Genomic DNA, 25,150 nt, shown 5'->3' with positions numbered 1-25,150 from the left:
GCAGCAAGCCTACTCACATTGTGTCCGAGTGAGGACTTTTAAAATGATAATGGGCAAATAGAGTTCTGGGCTCTTGAGTCCGGAAAACCTGGGCTCAAATCCCACTTCAGGCATTTACTAAATGTGTAACCGTGGGTAAGTCACTTAACTTTTCTCTGCCTCAGTTTCCTCATTGCTAAAATAAGAGAGTTGGGCTCAGTGGTCTTTAAGATCCCTTTGAGCTCTAAAATGAAAAGCATCGTGAAGGCATTACACTAAGCTGGAAAGATGCAAAGACAGAAATGAATCAGTCCCCACCCTGAAGATGCGTGCTCAGCAGAGCATGTGCTTGGAGCTCACCTGCCCCAACCTGGGCGTCCACTTTGGGGTCCTGGGATGAGCCCTTGCTGGGCCTCTCAGGGTTCTAGGGGTGACCCTGTGGGGCTCTGGGTTTCTGGTACTGCTGCTCATTATTTCCCTTCAGTTTGCTTCTCAAAGACAATTAGCCAACTGGATTTAATTAGATTTTACAAAAGGTGTTTTACTAAGGGGACAGAATCCAGGGGAGATTGGTCGTAATCTCAGAATGTGTTGGCAGTGAGGCCCAGTTTAGACAATACATATGGTCAAAGGACAAAATAAAGCCTCCCTGTCACTTGTTGGCCTCCTCGGCATTTTTCTGTGTTCGAGGGATTTTGTTCCTAGAAGCTGCTCCATCCCCTGGGATCTGTCCTTCTGTCTGTCTGTGTTGGTGTCTGTCCAAGTTTGTCTTTGATCCATGGCTCTCTGTTCCTAGGTGTAGCCTCTCTTTTCGGGGTGACCATCTCTATGCTCTTGGCTCCAGGCCTCTCCCACTGCTACTGTCTCTCTGGTGACATAAGCAATGGAGGAAGAGGACAAATAGAGAGAAGCCTTTTCCTCACCTTTCCCCACCCCAGAATGATTCCCTCTCAGAGGCCCCATTTTGGGGTCCTTCACCCGTTGGGCCTCTGCTTGCTAAGGAGTGCAGTAGTTTATGCCACAATGAAGGCTTTGTGTTCAGGGAGAGAGACAGAGAGACAGACAGACAGAGAGAGAGAGAGAGACAGACAGACAGACAGACAGACAGACAGAAAGTGAGAGACAGAGAGAAAGAAACTGAGATAGAGACACAGAGAGAGAGAAAGTGAGAGACAGACAGACAGAGAGACAGAGACACATACCAGTCAGGCTGGAGGCAGTTGGCTTTGGGGCTTGCTCGCCAGCGCTAGGGCCCTCCAGGCTGGCACATGTTTGATTTGTAGTGGAGAAATCTGCATTCAAACCCCACTTCTTTCAGGGCCATCTTTGACAGGCATGTATGGAAGTCCATATTGAAATCCTCTCTTGAAAGCAGACTTTGTGTTTGGGATGAAGAATATTTATGCAAATAATAACCAGAGACTTGGGATTTCAGTAGTGGGAATAACTCTCCGTTTGGAAGCTCCCTCCTCCAGGGTAGATCACCATGGCCTGATGTGGTAAATAAACCCTCGAGAGCTGCCTGAGTCATGGAGAGATGAAGTGACTTTCCCAGATCCCAGAGCTAGCGAGTGTGAGGGGCCGGATTTGAACCTGGGGCTTCCTGAGTGGGAGCCCAGCCCTCCACGCCAGGGCACCTGCTGCTTTAAGAGACAGTGTTTTTAAGCAGGACTGTGTTCCTTGTGTTCTCTCAAGCTCAATAAGGAGAAGCAAATGGGAAGACTGTCCTGCTTTGGAAGCTTTTGTTTCCAAACTAACAGTTTATTGATTTATTTTCCCTCCAGAGGGGATCTTAACACAGCAAAAGGGTGTTAAAACACACATACACCAAAGCTAGTCTACCTAACCAAGCAGACCACCATATTGGTATGCCAACAATTTGTCAAATTGTCATTTAATTAAGAGTCATTCCCTTACTTTCCTCATGGGTTAGGTCATGCAAGTATTATTATTCCCAACTTACAGATGAGGAAACTGAGGCTCAGAGAGGCCAAATGATTTGGTCAGGTTCACATAGGTAGAAAGTATCAGAGGGGGCATTCCAGGCTGGGGCTTCAGATGTCCAGTCCAGGGCTCAATCCGGCCCTCCATGCTGCCTCTGTCTCTCCATTCGGGCAGATCACACTAGTGAATGATTACTGGTGTATGAACATCTTGGAAATACTTTCAGTTCAATCTATCAAGCATTTGCTGAGCCCCTACTCTGTGCTAGGCCCTTCGGTGGATATTGGGGAAACAAAGACCCTCCTTGCCCTCAGAAAGCTTCTATTCAATTGGAGGTGGGGGCTGGAAGGGTTAAGGTGGGATACCTGGTGGTATATTTTAGGTTGCTTGGATATTTCAGATTTGGTATAAAATGTCCCCTAATCAAGGTCTTAGAGAAAACCAGTGGCAAAGGGACCACGCCAAGCCATGAAGGATAGTTTCATTATTTGCAAACTCCTCCACCCCCTGCCCCCAACATCAAGAAATGCCTTCTGTTCTTGAAAGGCAGCATGGCCAGTGTTAGGCAGTGTGCTTCTTCCTGATTTCTCTCTGCAGGGACCCGTGCCCAGCTTCCCTCCGAGGCTGAGCTTAAGTGTCTCAGACTTTAGAAGGCCTTTTCTGACCCTTCCCTCCACTCCTCGCCCCCCACCCCAACTTGTTAGTGCTCTCCCCCGAGTTCCTCTGTGTATCTTCTGTATGTGGATATTGTCCTATCTCCTCCCCCAGTAGAACGCAAGCTCCCCGAGGACAGGGACGGTTTAATTTTTGTCTTTTTATTTCTGACTCCTGGCACAGTTCTTGGCACACGGTCAGTGCTTAATAAATAAGTGGATTTGGAATGATCCAGTGACGCAGCCACTTCCTGTTTTCTCACAGACTTAACTTAGTGAAGCCAAACGTTTGAGGCATTTGCCAGTTAGGAGAGAAGGTTAGCCTTTTCCTGAATTGCTAACATCTTTCCTCAGCAGTTTCTTTTTATTCCTTTATTAGGCATTGCAGCCTCTTTCGCGGTAAAGCTCTTTAAAGCATGGATGGCCGAAAAAGACGCGAATTCTGTTACCTCGTCTTTGAGAAAAGCCAACTTGGACAAGAGGTTACTTGTAAGTAGAGTGTGTTGTCTGACCATGAAGAGTCACTGGGAAGGGAGTGAGGTAGGCTTGGAATAGTCACCAGGCTCACCCACCATACATAGTATTCTCTACCATGCAATGGACAAAGAATGCTTCCAAGGAGAGTGAGTTTCAGGAAGTGCCTTTATAGTTCCATCCTTGACAAATGCTGGGTAATTGGGGTTCATCCTCCCATGCCATTCTAGCTGAGTTTGGAGTAGGTGGGCTAAGAGATGGGGCCCCAAAATGCTGAATTCTTCAGAAATGGTTGATGACCCATGCCATTTTAAGGGCATCCAACTTACACAAAGTATCTCATTGAAAATTTGGAAACAGTTGTTGAAATATTGCTGGCATTTGGAGGAATTTCAGGCTTGTAGCAGTTTTTGGAAGTGCAATCTGGCCATATGCATTAAAAGGTATAAAAATCAACTCTTGATTCAGTTTTTGAGAATATATCCTGCAAGTGTGATCAAAACCAACAAAAAAAGAGGGCTATCGGTGTGAGGATTTTCAAAGCAACATCATCTTTGACTGCAAAAAATTGGAAGCAACATTCATTCCCAACAGCAGGAGGCTGTCTGAATAAGTTGTGACCTACACCTTTAATGCAATATTACTAGGAAATTAAACCCCCAAAGTCAGAGGAAAGTAGCTATGGCACGAGGTTCAAGAGATGCTGCTGAGCAGAACAGGCTCACAGAGAATGACTCTTTAAGAAAGAGAAGGAATGAGGATGAATGGCGGGAAAGAGGATCCTGAGAGAGACGTAGGGAGAACAGTGGAAAAGTTGTGAAATTTGATGTGTTGAATTTCATTGATTTGAGTAGTGGAGAAAGAAACAGCCTTGGGGTCAGGAAGCCTTTGCCCAGCCTTGCCTCTGATGCATACGGGCCGTGCGACTCTTCAGATATCAGTGAATCATATGTATTCATGTTCACATATCAGCAAGCATATACATCAGGGTTCTAGGCAACTCCTGAAGATTAGAAGTTGCAGAGAATGTGCCAATCTGGATTGAGAGAGAGCGTTTCCTTACCTGAAAGTTCCATAGACCACATCCAGACTTTCTGTTCTAAATAGAAATAGTTACTAGTGCTATTGCCTACCACTTATATAGTCAGTCAGTAAATAAACATTTGTTATGTGCCTGCAGCTTTGCCCGGCACTGTGCTGACCACTGGGGATACAGCCAAAGGCCAAAACATGGTTCCTGTCCTCAAAGAGCTCACAGTCTAAAGAGGAAAACAATATGCAAACAACCAGGCACCCAAAAAAAAAGTGATAAATTGGAGATAATCAGCAGAGGGAAGTCACTAGAGTTAAGGGGGATATAGCACTTTAAGGTTCACCAGTGCTTTTAATTGTGCTGATATTCAATAATACACCTGTGCATAATTTAAATAAAGAAAACTTGCCAACATCATTAAATATTATAATAATTAAATATACTAAATATTATAATAAATATCTTCTCTGTAACCTTCAACTGTGTAAGAATTGTTCTGTGGTTCAGTTCATCTTCATCCAAGTGTCACCCTCACTGATCATGAGTGGTCCCCCTAAGGCTCTGTCCTGGGCTGCTGCCCTCCTCCTCCTCCGTTGCCATGGTCATCGTCATCTTCTTCCTATTCCTCTCCTCTTTTCTTCTCTCCTCTTCTCTTCTCTTCTCTTCTCTTTCTTCTCTATCTGTAATACTTGGTGATCTCATTAGCCCACAGGCTTAAAAATCAACTCTATGCAGATGACTTTCAGATCTCGTCATCTAACCCTAAGCTGTATCTTGAGCTCCCGTCTTCCATCTTCAGCTACGTTTTGGACATCTTGAACCAGAGAACGCATTGGCATCTCGAACTTACCAGATCCCAAATGGAGCTTATTATGTCTTCTCTTTCTTTCCTACTCCCTCCCTCCTCCACATTTACCCTTTATTATCAAAGGGATCCCCCTCTTGCTAGTAACCCAGGCTGGCAACCTCATTGTCATCCTTGACTCTTCCCCACTCTCTCTCATCTCCTTCCCTCCCCAATCCAATCCTAAGGCTAAGCCTTGAGTTTTCTACGTCGTATTTTTCTCCACTTCTGGAATTCAGTGACACTGGTCTTCTTCTTGCTGGTTCTTGCACGAATCCTCTCTCTCCTGACTTCACTTCTGTTCACTGGCTCTCCCTTAAGCCTGGGATGCTCTGTCCATTCACGTCTGCCTTATGACTTCCTGGACTTCCATCCAGACTTAGATCAAGCCCCCCTTCCTGCAGGAGCTTTTTCCCTCCCTGACTCATCACGAGTGCCCATGCCTTCTTTCCCTGATCGCCATTGACACCATCTACACCATGTATCACATAGTGTTTACACCTTGTGTCTCTATTAGAAGATGAGCTTCTTCAAGGCAGAGACCACATTTCTGCCTTTCTGTGTATCCTCAGTGCCTAGGACATAAATGTTTGTTGACTGACTGCCTGACCTTCTCCCACTTCTTTCCAGTCCAAATGCCAACAGCCTCCCTTGACAACTGTTGTCACTGTCTGCCTGTCTCTGTTCTCCTCCCTCTCTAGTCCTTCTTTCATGTTTGGCCACATCACTTCCCTGCTCAGAAACCCTCTCTGGCTCCCTATGCCTACTGAACAGAATGTAGCCCCCTGAGTGTGGCTCAGGGTCCCTCATGCAGTCTGGCTCCTACCCACTTCCATAGGCCTATCAAATGCCCGGCCCCTTTCATGCATCCCACCCTCCCACTGAAATGCGCTTCTTTCCTGCTGTCCCCTGACTTCGCCCTGCTCTCTCACACCTACTGGCCTACGTCCGGATCATGCCCAATGCCTAGAATGAATGCTGGCTGCCCATATTCCTCCCTGTAGACATCTTTCCAGTCTTACAAAAAGAAGCCCAAGGACCCCCTGCCTTTGAATTCTCAGTGGAGCCTCCTTTCTCTGCCTTCTTCCCCTTGGCTCACTCCATATAAATACCTCCATTTCTTATTCTTCCTATTCAGTGCTTCTTATGGTACAATTAGAGAACAAGAATGTGATTGGATAGCATCACACTCTAAGGGATGGCAAGTCCAAAGAAAAAAAGCCAGCCAACTGGGAAGATGAATAATGGAAGGCAGAGGGAAAGAAGCAGAATAAGTAAAAGACTGAAAATAAAACAGTGACTAAATGATGTGCATGATGCAGACATTCGCCCCCGTCCGTGTGTGACTGTGCACGAGACAAGGGGGGAAGGATCACAGCCCAGACATGGGCAATTCTGGCTGAAGATCATACATACATCTTTTGTCCTGGCCTAAGGGGACAAGGACCAGATCTAGGATTTCATTGGCAGAAGGTACTCCCAGGTAAGCAAACTCCCTCTACCAAGGTAGGTCAGCACTTTGTCTATAACTTAGAATCTTAGAGAATCACCAGGTCCCCCAAGAACCGAAGCAATTTATCCTTAGGCACAAGAGCCAAGACGTGTCAAAGGTCGGGCTTGAGCCCTGGCCTTTTGGGCTTCAAGGCTGATTATCCATCGTACCACACTGCCTCATGATGGGTTTAACAATTGGGAAATAATTAGAGTTTGTGGATATACATGCAATCATTTACAATCTCTTTTTGTTTGTTTGGTTTGGTTTTCTTTTGTTCTCTATATTAGAATGCTTGCACTTGTCAAGGGAACTTTAAATAAAAAATTATACCTTTTAAAAAATTCTGGAAGTGTATGAAGAATAGGACAGTCAAAATCCAGCAGAGGGGACGAGCGGCCTACAGAAAGCACTTGGCATGAGGTCCTCTGCCCTAGATCATCCCGACAGCATTTACAAATGAAATTGGCAGAATGACAAACGATAGACAATGGGCCAGGTTTGCCCGCATTTCCATGGGGAGCGATTATCTCGGGTCCCTTTTGCATTCCGACTCTCGACTCTACTTGCTTATTGCTCCTGGTGGCAGCCAGCATCTTTTTTTTCTTCAGAAGAATGGAACAGAGATAGGAGGCCAAATAAAAGTCTTGAGCAATCAATTATTAACCTGTTATAAATCAACATGCTTCTCATTATATACATGGAAACTTTTGACTTGAAGGACAAATGGAATCTCATTGTGGTGTTTGTCACCTGTTCAGGAACACTTCTCGTATGTAGTAAGGCTTTCTGATTTATCTGGGACAAGGTAGAACAATCTCATTCTAATAGTTACAGTGTCCAGTTCCATACAATAAGGTGCTTATCCAATCAACCTCTCATCATAATGCTCCTTGGCTAATGTGGATTCAATAAATCTTGTTGAACAAAAACTACACAAATAGGTTAAGAACCAAGTCTTGCATTCAATCTGGTAAAATGGAAAGAATTCTGGAGTTGGAGGAATGCAGCTTGAATCCTGGGTCTGGAACTTCCTCATCTGTAAAATAAAAGAGTTGGGCTAAGTGACCTCTAAGGGCCTTTCCTTCCATCTCTAAGTTTTTGACCCCATGACAATGGAGTCCACTGCATTTGGGCCATGAAACCCTGGCACCTGTCTTTACTCAGTTTTATTGTCTATTTACCTGTTGCTCTCCCTTCCCAGTCCCAGAAGGGAATGTCAGTTCCTTGAGGGGAAGGCCAGTTTTATTCTTGTCTTTGTATCTCCAGCACCAAGCATGTATCAATAAATGTTCATTGAAACAGAAGACACTTATAAAGAGGCTTCCATTTAAGAGCAGATGCAGCCAAGCACGTATACACAGAAGCAACCCATTGTATAGGTGATGCAGTTTTGAAGGCACACAGGGTTAGTTTTCAAGATATCTCAGGGGGTGGGAGAGTATAAGAAGAGAATCTAAAACAATATTTTATAAAACATAGATAGTTTCACCAAAAAAAGCCAATTGAGAAGACATCAGCAACTATCAAACTGTAGATGTGCTTTCTAATCTAGAAATGTTCTAGTGGTCTACATATACATTCAGGGTATCCTTGATGATAACACGGAAAGGATTTTATATATGGTTTCCTACAGCTATATCATCCTAAGAGAAAGATGCTAAAAATAAAAGATCCAGCCACTTTCACAGTATATGGAGTCAAGTTGTTGTTGTTGAGGCAGGCGTGAGCCCAGCTTTTGCTGATTCCAAGGCTTATACTCCATCTGCTACATGATGCTGTCTCCATCTCTCCACCTGTTCTGTGACTGAGTATATTCAAAAGTGGCCTGGTTTGCTGACAAGTCAAAGGGAGTGGATAGGTGACAGCGACTTCGTCCTCTCCCCTCTGTCCTCCTCCCAGCTATTAGCTCTCAAGGGCTTCATTTCTCTACCACTAGGCTGGCCAGTTATTGGAATGTTGTATTATGAACTGGCTAATGAATGATGACAGACACTTCTTATGTGGACACTTGTTTAGTTCAGTTTGTACCTACTTCATACCATTGATTCCAGGAATAGGACACCCCTCTAATACCATGTTCATCTTAAAGTGCAGACCACCAGAAATTCTGTGGTTTGTGAGAGTATAGTAGATTTTAGAGCTCTCGGCCCCAAATCATCCTCTTTTCTCCATCTTTTCCAGGAACTCTTTCCAGCTAACCGCCAGAATGTGGATCACTTTGCTAAATACTTCACGGAGGCAGGTCTGAAAGAGCTCTCTGATTTTCTCCGGGTCCAGCAATCCCTGGGTACCCGTAAGGAGCTCCAAAAAGAACTACAGGAGCGTCTGTCTCAGGAGTGCCCCATCAAAGAGGTGAGTGGACAGGCTGCCTCCCCAGATTTGTTGGGTTCCAGGGCACCATGACAGCAGTCATCTGCCCTATGAGCTGAATCAGCCTCTGTGTGATTGCAGTATCACACCATGATGTGTGTGTTGACTGTTGACTAGAGGGTTACAGAAATAAATGGCGACATCCTTCATTAGCTTTAGAAATAACCAGAGCACTAAGAGTCTCTCCCTTTGGAAGGATGTTTATTTGATTAACCACGGTCAGACCACTTTGTCTTAGTATTTGTCTTAGGCCACTAGGGGGCGCCATCGTGCACATCAGCTCTCAAGGACCAAGACTGGTCACTACAGCTAGTCTAAACTCAGTTGTATTTTAGGGTTGTTTCTGTGTGTATTAGTATAGCTATGTGTCTTATTCTCCTGGCTCTGCTTACTTCATTCACTTTGTGTCCCATCGGATCCCATAACTAACTCTTTCTGTGTTTTTCTGAGCTCCTCACGGTCGTCATTTCTTATAGTACAATAATGTTCCATTACATATATATGTACCACCATTTCTTTAGCCATTCTCTGATCGATGGGCACTCACTTTGTTATCAGGTTATTCTATTTTTAATTTCTAAAATTTACTTTCCCAAAAAGCAATACTGAGAGTATCTTGGTACATATGAGACCTTTGACCTCACTGGGGTCAATGGTGGGATTACTTTGTCGAAGGGTGTAATGATTTTTCTTACACAATCCTAAATCATAATCCGGAACGGTTAGTCCAATTCACAGTTCACTCCCAGTGTATTTATTTTTACCTTCTTATAACACCTCCTAAGCTGATAAGTTTGAACAAGTGCTCTGTGTGGGGGCAGCTGCCCAGGAAGAAGATGTGCCTCTGGCACAGCGCTGTTGGCACCCTCAAGTCTGATGTGGTCTGGGACAAAGCCCCAGATGCCCCATCCTAGTTACATTTCTGTGGTGTATACACCACAAGTTCAGTGTGGTACAAAGTGGACCTTTCATGTGGAGCAATAATTCTTGGGGAGTGTCGTAATTATCCCCACTCCGATTAGCCCACTCTGCTTCTCAGAAGTATTTCTCCCAGCAGCTGCATACAGGGCTGCTGGCCAGAACTCAGCAGATTTATTTTTGGTCTTGATGTAGGCTTGCTCCCAGAACAAAACAATAGGTTCCTTCCCTTCTGAGGCACCAAGGGCAGAGAAGGACAGTGCAGAATGTGTCTGGCTTGCCCAAAGCCCCTGGATGGTGAGGACAGCAGAGATGGTAAGTGACGGTTCTCCCCCTCTCACCCTGTCTCTGCTTCTCTCCCCATGCCAGATTGTGCTCTATGTCAAAGAGGAGATGAAGAGAAATGCCCTGGCAGAAACAGCAGTCATTGGGCTCCTGTGGACGTGTGTCATGAATGCGGTCGAGTGGAATAAGAAAGAGGAGCTGGTGGCTGAGCAAGCCCTCAAACACCTCAAGGTCAGGGTGGGCAAGGAGAGGGCCCGGGGTCCCTTCCCTGTTCTTCCCCCAAGCCCTGTGTGCTGGTGCCTCATCCCCACCGTTACTCCCCCAAAGCACCAGATTTGAGCCATGTGGATGGACTGCCCAGGGACAAAGGAGGTAATTATTGAGAATCTGAAGGCTTCTGGGAACCCGGGAACACGGGGCTGGCTGGCTTCAGTGAAGCTGGCCGAGTTGGTCCTTCTGCGAACGTAGAGTCAAGTTGTCTACGTCCTAGGAGAAGGTCTTAGGAAGACATTGTGGCCAAAATGTCCCTGCTTTATTCAGTCCACCTGGTGATCACCATTCTTCCCAGACTTTACCAGGCTGGTGCCCATCCGACACCACTCTGGCCCTTTCCAACTTGGTGGGAGCTGCCGTTGCTGGGGCTTCATTGGTAGAGCCTTGGAGAACCCGGGCTTACTTTCGTACTGGGAGGAGGCATCCTTATTGGAGAGGTGGATGCTGACCCTTTGATTTCATAAATGTTCATGGAGATACAGGACTTTTAGGCAATGGGGTCATGCTTTAATCAACCAGATGACTCACTTGGAGCCAATGTGTGGAAAGTATATGAGATGTGGAGTCAGAGGACCTGAGTTCGGATTCCACCTCTGGGATTTTGAGCCCAGTCAGGGCACCTCTCTAGTCAGGGGGCTACTCATCTGTAAAATGGAGGGGTTGAACTTGCTGGCCCTCAGAATCCATTCCAGCTTGGATTCCATCCGTAATACCATAGGCTGGTCACATGACCTCTCTAAGCTTGATTTGCCCCATCTGTAGAAGATGTAACAACACTTGCTCCCTCTTCCTCATAGCCTTGCTGTAAGGAAAGCTCTTTGTAATAAATGTGAGTCATTCTTAAATCCTGGAGGCTGAATAGCACCATGGAAAGAAATGGCTCTGAAATTGGAAGAGCCAGGTTCAAATCTCAGCTCTGATGTTTGCTACCTGTGTGATCTGGGGCAAGTCACTTCACCTCTCTGGGACTCAGTTTCCTCATCTGTAAAACACAGGGCTCAGACCAGATGGCCTCTGAGGTCTCTTGTGGCTCCAGCGCCATGGTCATCCACGCATCGTGATGGAGAGGACTTCTAGAACAGACTCTCTGGGCTATTGTTCTTAACAGTTTACAGCAGAGTTAGAAAATACTCAGACATTGCAAAAGTTCAGTGAGGACTTGTATGGACTCCTTAATCTCTGGAGAACGTGTCCTGGCCTTTCTTCAGGGCCTGCTGTTGGCCACAGCTCTGGCCTGGGCACCATATACGTGGAAGACATTGCTCCTGTCCTCAGAGTGCTTCTAGTCTACCTGGAGAGACCAGCCCGATAAGCTGGAAAGAAACAGCCTGAGTTGGGGCAATAAAGAGAAAGTAACCAAAACTTCAGAGCTGGAAGGGACCCCAGCTGCTATCCTGCCCTGCTTAGGCGTGACCATAGCGCTCTGGACAAATATTCACCTTCCTTGTGCTTGAGGACCACCAGAAAGGGTCATAACAATTGGTTGACAAAGGGCTTTGCATAGATATTCTCATTTCTTCTTCACAGCAGCCCTGGGAGGTAGATGCCATTATTTCCCCCCATTTTACAGATGGGGAAACCGAGGCTCAGAGAGGTTAAATGACTTGCCTAGGGTCACATAGCTAGGAAGAGTCTGAGGCAGGATTCAAACTCGGGTCCTCTTGACTCCAAGTCATGTACAATCTATAGTTCAGGTTTGAGAATCACAAAGAAGGTGAATGATGTAGGTTGAGAAGGCTTCTCAGAAGAGATCATCCTGGAGATGACTTTGGGGCATGTGATGGCATACAGACTGGAATCCATAACAGCGGGGAGTTCTGGGCAGAGGGGGCAGGTGCAGTGAAGCATGGACTTGGGCCGACGGAGGTGGAGGAGCAGGCTAGGCGGCCTCCAGGCAGGAGCTGAGGTGGCTGGAGGGAGAGACTTCCTTCATGCCTTCAGTCGCCCATTTTACAGCCCTTTATTAAAGGCCTGCTGTATGGACACCAATACCAAAAGTGGCTTCCAGGGAGAAGCTGCTCTTGAGAGGACCCTGGTTTGAGCAGCTGGCCCAGAAGGCCTTAGTTTTTTCTCTCCCTACGAGTGAGTTTCATCTGTAACTTGGTCTTCAGAAGTCGGGGGTCTCCTACAATCCAAACTCACTGTGTCTGGGCCGGGACAGGGAAAACGGGCTCAACAGCAGTTTGTCTCCTGTCGTAATGGGAAAAGTGAGACCTGAGCTGATTCTGGGAAAAAAAGAATCCTTGGGGAGCATTTGGGTACCAACCTTGGAGCAGAAAGCCCTTCTTAATGCTCTCCACAAGTCCTTCAACAACCTGCATTAATACCGTAGCTGCCATGGATAGAGTGCTTTAAGGTTTGCAAAGCACTTATCTCATTTCATCCCCACAACCACCCTGGGATGCGGGTGCTATCATTCCTATTTTACAGATGAGGAAACTGAGGCTTGCCCAGGGTCCCACAATGAGTCAGTGACAGAACTGGAATTTGAACTTGGGGCTTCCAATGCCAAGTTTAGATCTCTGTGGGTTGTGCCATGTACCTGCCCTCATGAGTAAACTAATCATGTTCTTTCCCCATCCTTTCCAGCACTACGCACCCCTGCTGGCTGCGTTCAGCTCCCAAGGCCAATCCGAGCTGATCCTGCTGCAGAAAGTACAGGAGTTCTGTTACGACAACATTCACTTCATGAAGGCCTTTCCCAAGATCGTGGTTCTGTTTTACAAAGGTTGGTCCTCCTTCAGGTATCCGAGGCACTCACTCACTCAGTCTGCAGGCATCCACTCCTAAGAGGAGGAGACATGAGGTGCACAGGGCGGATTAAATCTGTGCCGACCTCTTGGGAGTGGGAGGAGGAAGAGTTGATCTCTGACGTCCTGGTGTCTGGACCCCGAGCTGTGAGCTGGGATGTCCCCAGCGGGCACCACGGCCACGATGAGCCTCATGACATCCTGGTGTCCCGTGAACCCCCTGGTGCCACGAGGCTGATGTCCAGAGGACGTCAGAGGCTGGCCAGGTTCCCAAAGAAATGGCTCCTTTCTGGCCTTCCCATTGACTAAAATGTCGGTCTGTCCCGGTGTGCTTGTCATGGTCCATTGGATTCAGCAGCTTGGGGGTGAAGATGATGCCAAGACTTGTCTGCACATCTGCTAGGATGATTCTAAGTGGCCTCCCCACTGCTTTTATGTGGAGATGGGCAGAAAAGGATGGGATGTGGATTAGAGATTCATTTTAATTGTCTTTTTAAATGCTGGTCAGGAGTCATTGTGATAAGATCTGTGTTCTCAGATAGACTGCAGCATCAGGTTTGAGTGGCTGCGAGAGGCCTGAGAGGAGTGGGGAAGTCTGAGCTGCTGTCTCCCGAGGCCTGAGTTCCTCCCTGAGACTTTGTTGGGCACGCGCAGAGGTGCTGTTGGCATGTGAGCGTACAAAGCAACCATCCACCAAATAGCACCGAAACTTGGAGCCCGGAGGAGCAAACTCATAGTTGGCAGCCGTGCTCACCTGCTCGGAAAGGCCAGGGCCCCCCGCTGGTTGAATTCAAATCCAAGGCAGGCTCCTTGGGAACTACTTAGCCCACGTTAGCTGGGAGATGTAACCAGCAGCCTTGGCCTCATTGGCCGGGCTCTGAGTGGGCCTCTTGGGTCATGTTCACCTGGGTTTGGCCGAGCGTCCCAGAGGTAGCTGGTCTGGGTGGCTGTATTGGACTGCATTTCTTTGGAAGGTTTTCAAGGTGGGAATAAACATTTGTACAGAACCTACTATGTGCACTATGTATACAGAACCTACTATGTGCACTATGTATACAGAACCTGCTATGCACACTGTGCTGAGCATTTTACAGTTAAAATACCACTGGATCCTCACAACAGCCCTGGGAGGCAGGTGCTGTTATTATGTCCACTTGAGAGTTGAGGACACTGAAGCAGGCAGAAATGAATTGTTGTCCTCGAGGTTACAAAGGTGGAAAGGTGGATTTGAGCTCAAGTCTTCCTGCCTCTGGGCCCAGTGCTCAATCCTCTAATACTGCTGTTTCTATCTTCTTTCTCCTCTTCTCTTTCCCTCGTCCAGAGCCTCATAACAACTCTCCTCCTGTTTTTTTAAAAAAAAGAACCTGGTCCAACAATGTTGCTGAGCCAGCCAGAACCCCTTTCTTCTGGCCGTCGGTCAGTCAGGCCATTGCCCCGTGTCACAGGGCACTCTCTGCCACCCCAGGACCATCCCTGGCCTAGAGAATACTCAGCACTGCTTCCTATGTCCAGCCAATGTGGAATCACCCTGGGGCCCCAGGCCTGGACCTTACAGGACCTCAGAAACCACCTAGTCCTCATTTGATAGATAGAGAAACTGAGGCCAAAGAGGGCATGTTGCCACCCAGCCTGGACTTCACCAGGCCCCAAGCCATTAGGGTCAACATCTCTCCCCACTCCACTTTTTATGAGAGCTACCAACTATAGTATCTAATAATAACCAGAGCTCACATTTATATAGCGGCTTCAGGTTTGCAAATGCTTTACACATATTATCTCATTTAGTCTTCAGAGAAACCCTATCATTCCCATTTTACAGATGAGGAAACTGAGGCAGACAGCAGTTAGGTGACTTGCCTAAAGCCATAGTTACTGAGCATCTGAGGTGTTTTCCTAACTTCAAGTCCAGTTTTCACCACTTTGCCAGCTAGCTGCCTCAAATCATCAGAGAAACATGATCAATAAAAAATAAATAGGTAGCAGCAGCAATAATAATGATGATGGTTAACAGTTAAGTAGTAGCACTTTAAGGTTTGCACAGCACTTTACACGTGGGTTATCTCTTTTGATCCTCACAACGTCCTGGGGAAGTAAGTGCTATTATTTGTTCCCATTTTATATGTAAGGAAACTGAGTCAATCAAAAGTTAAGTGATTTTTCCAGGGTCACACAGTTTCTTAGTATCTGAGGTGGGATTTGAACTCAAATCTTGCTGACTCCAAGTCCAACATTCTATGCACTGTGGCCCCTAGTGGACTCTAATCTAAGAAAAGAAGGAAGGGAGAAAGGGAAGGAGGAAGAAATGAAAGAAGGGAGGAAGGAAGGAAAGAAGGGAGGAAGGAAGGAAGGAAAGGAGGAAAGAAGGAAGGAAGGAAGGAAGAAAGGAAGGAAAGAAGGAAAGAAGGAAGGAAGGAAGGAAAGGAGGGAAGGAAAGAAGGAAGGAAGGAAGGTAAGGAGGAAAGAAGGAAGGAAGGAAGGAAAGGAGGAAAAAAGGAAGGAAGGAAGGAAGGAAGGAAGGAAGGAAGGGAAGGTCGGCAGTGTAGCCCCTCCCACAAATGTGTCTTTGGCTCTCCCGACGCTGGGGCTCAGCACAGGGCTCGTGGCTTCTGCAATTCCACAACATGGTTCTCCTGATTTTTACCTGCCAGCTGAAAATTACTATCATTTTCTAGGCCATTTTGTAAATAAGTGGTCTATTTTGCCACCCAAACCAATTACAGTCTGGTTTGGAGGGAGGGATAATGGCTCTGTTCCATGTCATCTTGAGAGAACGTGGTGTTCTCTTCAAGATTTTGTTCTATACTGCTATTAAGAAAATCAGCTCTGCCTTACATGAGCATCCTGCAGCATTCATTCCTCCCCCCAGGTATTTAGATGTGCTCCTGAACCAGGCTGGTTTTCTTCCCTTGGGATTTTCCTTTCTTGAACTCAGTTGGGTAATTCACTACTTAACTGACTGAATGCTGGATTGCCCTTTGTTTTGATTTACTGAAGATTTACTAGCAAACAATTATGAAGATGCAGGAGAATGCCCCAGCAGTGCCCTGTCTGGACAGTTCCCAAGGCTGGAATTCTCCATCTGGAGCTGTCAGCCCCACCCTTAGCCCCCTCATTTTACGGCCCCGGGAGGCCAAGTGACTTGCCCAGGATCACACAGCTCAGAAACACCCAAAGCAAAGCAGCATCTGAACCCATTTCCTCTGACCGCCAAGCCAGCACTCTTTCTATTCTGCCTGACAAGAAGTTAGATGCTTACTGGAGAAAATATTTTTTAATCCCGTCTTAAGAGTTAACAAGGAATATTAATGAAGTGTTTTCAAGAGCCGGGGCTTTCATTTGATAACACTTTTGCCGTGGGATGATTGGGATAAAGCAGAGCCATAACCATGAGGGGCTGTGTAACAGTTGGTTGTTGGGGGGCCACCCTGGTTGGAGGTGTGGGGGGAGAAGAGGATTTAAAGGGAAAGACTGGTATGAAATCAAAAGGGGATAATAAAATTTAATATAAATAAATGGAAATTGAGGCTACCACAAACTAGGTAAACATGAGGCCCTGGAAGTTGGGGAAAATCCTGGCCCTTCGCATATTCTAGGGAAAGTGCCTATTGCTTAAACTTTCGAGTTTCTATTGTCTTGGATTGTTGGGATGTGAATTGTGTTTGGAAATTGTTCCATCTGGCTTGGGCACATTTTATAAATGACAGTCCCCTATAGGAACTACCCAGGTTCCACAGAAATTCTTGTTCACTGCTTAAAGTGTGATTTTAATCAGTTGTAATTAAAAAAAAAATAACCAAATCCTTTCCAACATTCCCAGTGACTCAAATCAACCAAGAGATGTGATTAGTGATCCTTCTTTGTCAGGCTGGATTACTGAACTGTAAAGCTCATGAGTGACAGGAGATGAAAATCTTTTCTTGTAATAATAGGGCTGTGTGAAGGAATGAATTCTAATAATGCTTCTTAGAGCTGAAAGAAAAGATGGTGATTGTTCCTTTGATAAAGAAGGCAAGCTTTCTGTGCTACCTGTCCCCTGATTTCAGATTTATTTTACTTTGAAGAAATAAATTCAGAAATAGGGAGTCATTGTATCATGCCCATTCTCTCATACATAACTTCTTTTTCTCTTTACATTCCCAGGTGTGAATTTATATATTTTCTCCCAAATTAATCAGTAGGTCAGTTCAAGACTATTGGTTGAGGCTTTTCTTATTCCCATTCTTCTGAGAGATGAAAAAAGAATCTTAGCTTTGTAAAATCTGGACCCCCATATAGAAGCTTCTAGAGGAGTTCCCATATTATACATTGCATAGGCAATCAATATGCAAGCATTTATTAAGTTCCTGCTATGTACCAGGTGCTATGCTAAGTGCTGGGGATCTAAACAAATGCAAAACCACAATATTTGCCTCAAGGACCATGGTGGGAGATACAACTTGTAAAATACCTCAAATGGATTATTGTTGGTGTGTGTTGGTATTTTGTGGGTCCAGTCAAGGTACCCACATTTTATCTATGGTACCTTTAAGCAAAATATAGTTTCCCTGTTTTTGTTTTTCAGTTGTTTTTCTTTGTCATTTTCAACAATTTGTGACCTTATTTGGGTTTTCTTGGCAAGGATATTGGAGTAATTTGTCATTTCCTTCTCCAGCTCATTTTATAGATGAGGTAACTGAGGCCAACAGGATTAAGTGACTTGCCCAGGGTCACACAGCTAGTGTTTCAGGTCATATTTGCACTCCAGAAGATGAGTCTTCCTGACTCTAGGCCTGGCCCTCGGTGTACTATGGCGCCACCAGCTGCCCTAGTATCACTAATTATCTCTTTTAATTAAGTCTGGTTTTGTTATATCTTTGTGTGAGATCATGATGGCCACCTGTGTGTTATTTTTTTTACTTCAGATGAAACACAATATATTTGGTTCCAGCCCCTTATTTTAACTCTGTATGTCTCTCTGTCTCAACCACGTTTCTTGTAAACACTGTATTGTTAGATTCTGCTTCCTAATTCATTTTGCTGTCCACTTCCGTTTTCTAAGTGAATTAATCCCGTTCCTATTTATAGTCATGATTGTTCATTTTGTTTTTCCCTCCATCCTATTCTTGATTACTTTTCCTTTTTTTTTTGTTTTCCACTCCTTTTTTGTGGGGGAGGCCACTGGGGTTAAGTGACTTGCCCAGGGTTACACAACTAGTAAGTGTAAAGTGTCTGGTCTAAATCCAGATTTGAACTCAGGTCCCCCTGACTCCAGGACTGGTGCTCTATCAACTGCGCCACCTAGTTGCCCCTTCTCACCCCTTCTTCTTAAAAGGGAAAATCGAAGCATAAGATGAGTGAGTTCAGCATCCATTCTCTAGGTTTGCTGTAATCTGTATCTCTTCCTCCACAATCTTTTCTCTTTCCCTCACCCAGGGCCTAATAAAGGATTGCTGTTCTTTCTTTACTTTCTTTTAAACCTCTCTTCAAAATCCACCCTCCTTACTTAGAGATTTTTTTTGTTTTTGTTGTTTAAAACTAATTCCTCCCCTAATCTACCTTCTTTCTTATTTCCTCCTGGCCCTTTTCTCCTTTCCCTCCTGTTTCCATGTTCTGTACTCAGCTATCTGTTTGTCCTTTTCTTTGACCAGTTTAGGTGAGAATGAGGTTCAAGTATCAAAAACTCTTCCATCCTCCCCCTTGTTTGTATATTTGGACGCCCCAATTATGTGAAATAATTTTCTCCATGCTTTCTCTCCATCTGTCTCCCACCCCCACAGTGTATTCCCTTTCCCCTTTCTGTCTTATTTTGAAATCACCCAAACCTAACCGAACCACTCCCAGGCCAACTGTCTAATTAGACTCCCTCTATAACCCTGGATGACTTTTATGAAAGTTGTGATCATCTTCCCATATTAGAATTTAAACAGTGTGTCCTTATTTAATCCCTTATGATTGTTTGCTCATGTTTTTCTTTTCATATTTCTCTTGAGTCCTATGTTTGGATTTCACAGTTTCTGCTCAGCTCTTTTCATCAGGAATAGATTTCCTCTGTTTCATTGAATGTCCATTTCCCCCCCCAAAATTATATTCTGTTCTTCTGCATAAGCTATTCTTAGTTATAAGTCTTGCTCTTTTGCCTTCTGGAATGTTGTATTCCAAGCTCTCTGCTTCTTTAAGTGGTGGCTGCTAAATCTTGTGTGATCCAGACTGTGGCACCTTAGTATTTGAATTCTTTCTTTCTGGCTTCTTACATTATTTTCTTTGACCTTGAAGCTCTGGATTTTGACTATACTATTTCTGGAGGTTTTCATTTAAGATTTCTTTTAGGAGGTGACTAGTGGATTGTTTCTTTTTCTACTTTGCCCTTTGATTCTAAGAGATATGGGCAGTTTTCTTTTATGATTTCTTGAAATATGATATATAGGACTTTTTTTTTCTTGGTCATACTTTTAGGTAGTCCAATCATTCTTCAATTATTTTTCCTTGATCTGTTTCCTAGGTCAGTTTTTGCTGAGATACCTTACATTTTTTTCAATTTTTCTGGTCTTGTCACCATTAAAAATATTTCTTGATACTTCGTGGAATCTTTAGTTTCTGTTTAGTCAGTTCTAATTTTCAGGGAGGTATTGTCTTGTGTAATGTTTTGTACTTCTTGTTCCAAGCTGTTAATTCTCTTTCCAAATCTTTTTTCTATCACTTTGATTTATTTTCCATTATTTTCCTCTACTGCTTTCATTTGTTTTTTGAAACAGTTTTGGCTTTTTTTTTTTCCTTATAAACTCTTGCTTCATCTCTTTCGGAATTCTGGTTGGACTTTTGCTCAACCTGTGTTTTTCTTTGAGTCTTTGCTTGTAAATGTTTTGGAGTCATTTCTCTTGTTCTGGATTTTTGTCCTGGGCATCCTTGTCACCTTATCTCTCTGTTGTGGGATTATTTTGTTTTGTTATGTTTCCTCATTCTTCCAGACTATTTCTTGACTTTAAACGATATGTTAGGGCTGGGCTTTGTTCACTTCTTACAGGGATGTTTGGGGTAAGCTTTCGTCCTCTTGGATCTTTTTGCCGCTTTCTTAAGCTATTGAGTGCGATGTTATTCTAGGATCTCAGGGCTAGCTCTGGCTGAGGATCAGTGTTCCCAAAGTGGACAGCCTCATCACTGCCTTCATGATCCAGGTTTTGGTCTGAACAACACTTCTGTTGGCTTGCTTCTGGTTGGAAGTTCAAGTGCTGCTGGACTCAGTCTCTGGGAAGCTCGGTTGGTTCAATGACAGAACAGTAGGCTTCCCTTTGGGCAGGAAGTCTTGTCCTTGTTCATAGGTACGTTTCAAGTTCCAGATAGAGTTGGAGGAAGAAGGAAGAAAGGATGGGAACAAGAACTTACTGAGCCTTATTATATACCAGGCACTGTGCCGAGTGCTGGGAAATGCAAGCCAAAAGAAAGAAATTTCTTGCCCTTAAGGAGCTTCCATTCTGAGACAAGAGACAAAAGGGAGAAGAAAAGTGTGTGGGGAGAGATGAAGGTAGCCAGCGTGGGGACATAATTTTGACGACTTGAAGCCCAAACAGGGCTGGGAGGGGAATGAGGGCACGTCTGGTCCCCTCTACAAAATGGAGGTTCCAGGAAGAATTCACTAGCAGGAGGAGGGGGCGCCTTACAGAGGGATATACCAGAGTAAGAAGACCTCAAAGGTGGTTGTATGTTCCAGAAGGGACAGGTAGGTGGCGCAGTGAATACAATGCCAGGCCTGGAGTCAGGAGGACCTGAGTTCAAATCTGACCTCAGACACTTACTAGCTGTGTGACCTTGGGCAAGTCACTTCACCCTGCTTGCCTCAGTTTCCTCATCTGTAAAATGAGCTGGAGAAGGAAATGGCCAAGCATTCCAGTATCTCTGCCAAGAAAACCCCAAATGGGATCATGAAGAGTCAGACGTGACTGAAGACGACTAAACAACAATATATTCCAGGCTGTGGAGCTCCTCGGAGCTAAGGGAAGGGCCTGGATGTGACAGCGCATTTTTGTAGTCTAGAAAACAGGAGGGGAAGGAAAACCTGCCGAGGCTTCCAGCCCCTGACGAGCTCCGGGGGTCACAATTACACCTCGGCTCTTGCTTCTGAGTGTTCTCCTGGTTTGGCCTGTTCCTGCTCTCACCCCGGGTCACCCCCCCTCAGCAGGGGTCCCCTCCTCAGTCTACCCTGGATCTCTCCCCGAGCTAGTGTAGGTAGCAAATCGCGCAGCTACTGGTTGGCCCCCGTTCCCACATCCTGCACAAAGTCGGGGTCCTGCCACAGGGGTCTCGGACCCTTCCTGCCCTAACCTCAGTTCTCTTCTGGTGTCTGTGCGCTAAACACTCTGCATGCAGCGCTCCCCCGGCCAGACCCATTGTCCAGTGTCCACAGACCTCTCTGCCTGTGTCTCTAAGCTGACCTGCTTAGGTGAGATGAATCCCCTCTTCAGCTCCAGCCCAGTCCTTATAGCCTGGGTAGGTGGGAAGGGCAGGCACCTGGAGTTACCAGGAGGTAATAGGCCTCCAAAGAGCATTAGAAGTGTAATCAGGGAGTGTCTGAGTTCCAATCCTGCGTCAGATGCTCACCAGCCATGTGGCCACAGGCAAAGTACTGAGCCTGCCTGGACTTCCAAATGTCTCCGTTTATAAAATGGGGCCAGTCGTGCCCCATAGCACCTCAGGTTGTCCCGAGGCTCGAGTAAGACGACCTACATAAAGCACGTTGGAAAGTTCATATGAATGGTATCTGCAGCCACCATAAGGTGCTGGACTGGACAGCAGGAAGAAAATGGGTTCAAATCTCCCCTCAGGTACTCCCTAGCTGTGTGGCACTGGTGAGACTTACCTCCTTGCAGCCTCGGTTTCCCCGTCTGTCAAATGAGGGGGGTGGACTTAGCCTCTAAGGTCCCTTCCAGGCAGGGGTCTGCTTGCCTCCCCCTCTCCATCTCCAGGCCCCATTGCTCACTTGTTAAGACAGGACCGAGCGGATGCCATGATCTCTGCCCTCCTTTCTATTCATGGGATCATCGATTTTGAGCCGGGGGACCTCAAGGAGGGCACTGAGGCCCAGATTTGCCTCATTTGAACCCAGGTTCTCAGACTGTGATTCCAGTCTACTGTGGGTATTATGCTAGACTAACGCCTCCCCCGCCAGGAGATTTGGGGGAAACAAAGTGCATCTTCTGGCCAGAGAGACATATACGTGGATAAAGAAAGCATGTATTAAGTGCCTACTGTGTGCAAGACCCTGTGCTATGTTCCGGGAATACAACTGCAAGCACAAAGAATGATAGTGCCTGCCCTCAAGGAGCTTACATTCTCATGAAGGAACACAGAAATGGGTCCTATAAAGGGGGCTGAGAGGAAGAAGTAGGGAAGTCATCCAGGGAGCCAAGGGCTGCAGGGCTGACATGAGCACGGCAGGCTTGGATCCATCCTCAAATGGGGCTTCCCTGGCAAAACTCATCAGTCAGAGGAGGAAGCCATGCAGGAAGGGCAGGGGAGTGGTCCAGGAAATCACGGGCTAACTGGGTTTGAGTTGACACAAGATTAACTCGAAAATAATTTTGGCTTCAAACCTTATTGCAGATCTTTGTAGAATACACGGATCTCCTCTCTGCCTCAGGGAATATCACACAGTCAATCAAACAGAGCATTTCTTTGATGATTCTCGTTGAGAAGAGCCGCCATGACTGGCTAGTTCTGGAGATGGAAGAAGCCTAAGAAATAAGGGGCAGCCCACTGTAGTTGGAGAACGTGCTTCGGATGAGGGCTTAGGTCATCTCAGCTGGGCTGGTCTTTGATGTATGACCTTAGACAAGTCATCTCACGTGTCTGCACCTCAGCTTCCTTAACTTTAAAGTGAAGGGTCTGGACCAGGTGACCTCCCACCCCGCTTCCCAGCAATGTGATGTCACAGAGTGTCTGGAATCAGGAAGGCGTGTGTTTGAATTTTACCTCTGACCCTGACTAGCTGGTGACCAGGGGTGGGTCCTAACCTGTCTCAGCCTCAGTTTGGTCACCTATAAAATGAGGATAATGATACCCGTCATATCTACCTTTCAGGATTGTTTTGAGGTTGGAATGAGTTATTGATTGGGAAGTACCCACCTCAAACCTCACATGTCAGATACTCTTATCATTCCTGGGACTTTGCAGACTCTGATTTTGATTTTGTGCAGGAGGCATCAGGGGGATCTTGCCCATTATTTTCATTGGTTTAGGGGGCTCATGGCTTGTTGAAATGGAGTATCCCTTGGTTATGGCCCATAACACAGCCTGGAGAGGTGGTACGGGGTATTGGGTATGTGGGGGGGTTCTGTTCCCCCTTCAAGGGGGCCCTGACCCCTTCAATGGCATTCTCTCCTTTACAGCTGATGTCCTAAGTGAAGAAGCAATCTTGAAATGGTACAAGGAAGCCCACGTGGCCAAAGGCAAGAGCGTCTTTCTGGACCAGATGAAGAAGTTTGTGGAGTGGCTGCAGAGTGCAGAGGAGGGTAGGTCCCCATTTAACGGGCCCTTCTGGCGCAGGCCTGCAGGCAGGGATGGGGGGCCTTCACTGGGAGACACCGGTTGGTCGGTAGCTTGACTACATCAGCCACCTGTCAGAAGGCCTTCTGTGACATCGAAGGCCTCCTGCTTTCTTAGCCCCAACTTCCGTCCCCAGGATATAACCTTTGCCCAGAGAGATTACCGCCTCTAGTAACCTGCCCTAATGGAAGAGGATAAGGATACCCATTGAAAATCCTAGCCAACAAGGGCTCAAGAGAAAAATGTATATATACACATATTGATTTTATTTGTGCAGAGAGATATATGTCTTTATATACACACATACATATATGCATAACTATGCATGTGGAAGGCCCATTCTCTCTACATTCATGAATGAGTCTACACAGACTCACAGCCTTTGTTGACGCAAGCTTTAGTTGCCTTAATGAATCTTGTTGAAGATGGTGTCCACAGTGATTGGGGGGTGGGGGGGTGAGGCAGAGGATGCTACGTGTCAGGGCAGTCAACAATAAAATAAATAATAAATAAATAAAATAATAATAAAATTCAAAACCCAAAATAAAGCACTTCAGATCTGCCATGGATAAGCACAAGAGCCTCAATTAAAATCCCTTCCTAGGGCAAAAGGCCCTTTACAAATGGCGCACACGATGGATGGCCTTCCAACAAACACTCACCAAGCACTTACTGTGTCTGAGGCATCCGGGACCGGACAGCTCTCACGTCGGCATTGGGCCGCCCTCCAGAGGAACTCCCCTGCCCCGGAAATGTAGAAAAGATGTTTGCAACCTTGTGTCTGTGAAAAGTCAGGAGTTTGGGTTGTTTCTTCCCTGCCTTTCATGACCACAGAAAGGCAATGTTTACAGGAACCTGAACACGTCCCATTCTCTCCCTCTTCTCCCTCAGAGTCTGAATCGGAAGGTGAGGAGAATTAGAAGGGCCCCCACGAGGCCTCTTGGGGAAGCCATCTCCTTCAGAACACAAGGCTTGGCTCCTGAGGGTGCAGAAAACTAGTGAGGCTGCCCTTGTGCAGAGGCGAAGCCCCTGCCTTGGGGATGGGGCAAGGTCTGAAGCTCCCGGGAGCCCTGCCTGCCTCCCTCTGATCTCGCTCAGACAAAGCCATCCAGCAGGGCCTCCAGGAGAGAGACGAGCGAAGGTCCCAATGGCTTCCTCGTCTTTAGCCGCCCTTTCAGGTACCCTGCCACGGGCTATCACAGGGTCGTGTTGCTAGTTCTGTATTTGCGTGTGTATGTGATCGGACAAAACCACTTTTTTAAAATGAAAAAAAAAAATAATAATAATAATAATAAATGGCTTTTTTAAAAACCAGAGGACCCGAGTTTATGTTCCTTCCCTGTCCCCGGGATGCCTCTTAGGCCTGGGATGTTTCTTCTTCATGGAGCTGATTTCCTAACTTGATAACTTCTCATGGCTCTATTTCTCTCCCACCAGTTACCATTTATATAAATGGTAAATATAAATTAAAGTTTGCAAAGTGCTCTACAAATGTTACCTCATTGGGTCCTCACAGGATCAGGGAGGTAGGTGCTGTTATGCGTGATTGACAGATGAGGAAACAAAGTCTGAGTGTTTAAGTGACTTGCCCAGGGCTCCACAGCGGGTAAGCATCTG

At 46.0% G+C, this 25,150-nt stretch overlaps 1 protein-coding gene across 3 annotated transcripts in view; it reads left to right on the top strand.

Annotated features, from left to right (window-relative positions):
• BZW2 (basic leucine zipper and W2 domains 2) overlaps positions 1 to 24,827 on the top strand; it is a 73,647-nt gene extending 48,820 nt beyond the window's left edge. For 2 of the 3 annotated variants that reach the window (XM_027872360.1, XM_027872362.1), the window contains 6 exons: positions 2,956 to 3,065; positions 8,604 to 8,774; positions 10,080 to 10,226; positions 12,858 to 12,996; positions 23,377 to 23,499; positions 24,138 to 24,403. In XM_027872360.1, the coding sequence (XP_027728161.1) occupies positions 2,956 to 3,065; positions 8,604 to 8,774; positions 10,080 to 10,226; positions 12,858 to 12,996; positions 23,377 to 23,499; positions 24,138 to 24,361 (914 nt within the window). In that variant the 3' untranslated portion in view covers positions 24,362 to 24,403. Of the gene's footprint in view, positions 1 to 2,955; positions 3,066 to 8,603; positions 8,775 to 10,079; positions 10,227 to 12,857; positions 12,997 to 23,376; positions 23,500 to 24,137; positions 24,404 to 24,424 lie in introns of those variants that run through there. The other variant, XM_027872361.1, reaches the window with a different exon arrangement.
• Positions 24,828 to 25,150: the final 323 nt, after the last annotated feature.

Source organism: Vombatus ursinus, unplaced genomic scaffold, assembly GCF_900497805.2.
Source record: "Vombatus ursinus unplaced genomic scaffold, bare-nosed wombat genome assembly UNPS02014799.1, whole genome shotgun sequence".
Taxonomy (NCBI): domain Eukaryota; kingdom Metazoa; phylum Chordata; class Mammalia; order Diprotodontia; family Vombatidae; genus Vombatus; species Vombatus ursinus.
This window is presented reverse-complemented; position numbering and strand designations above follow the sequence as displayed.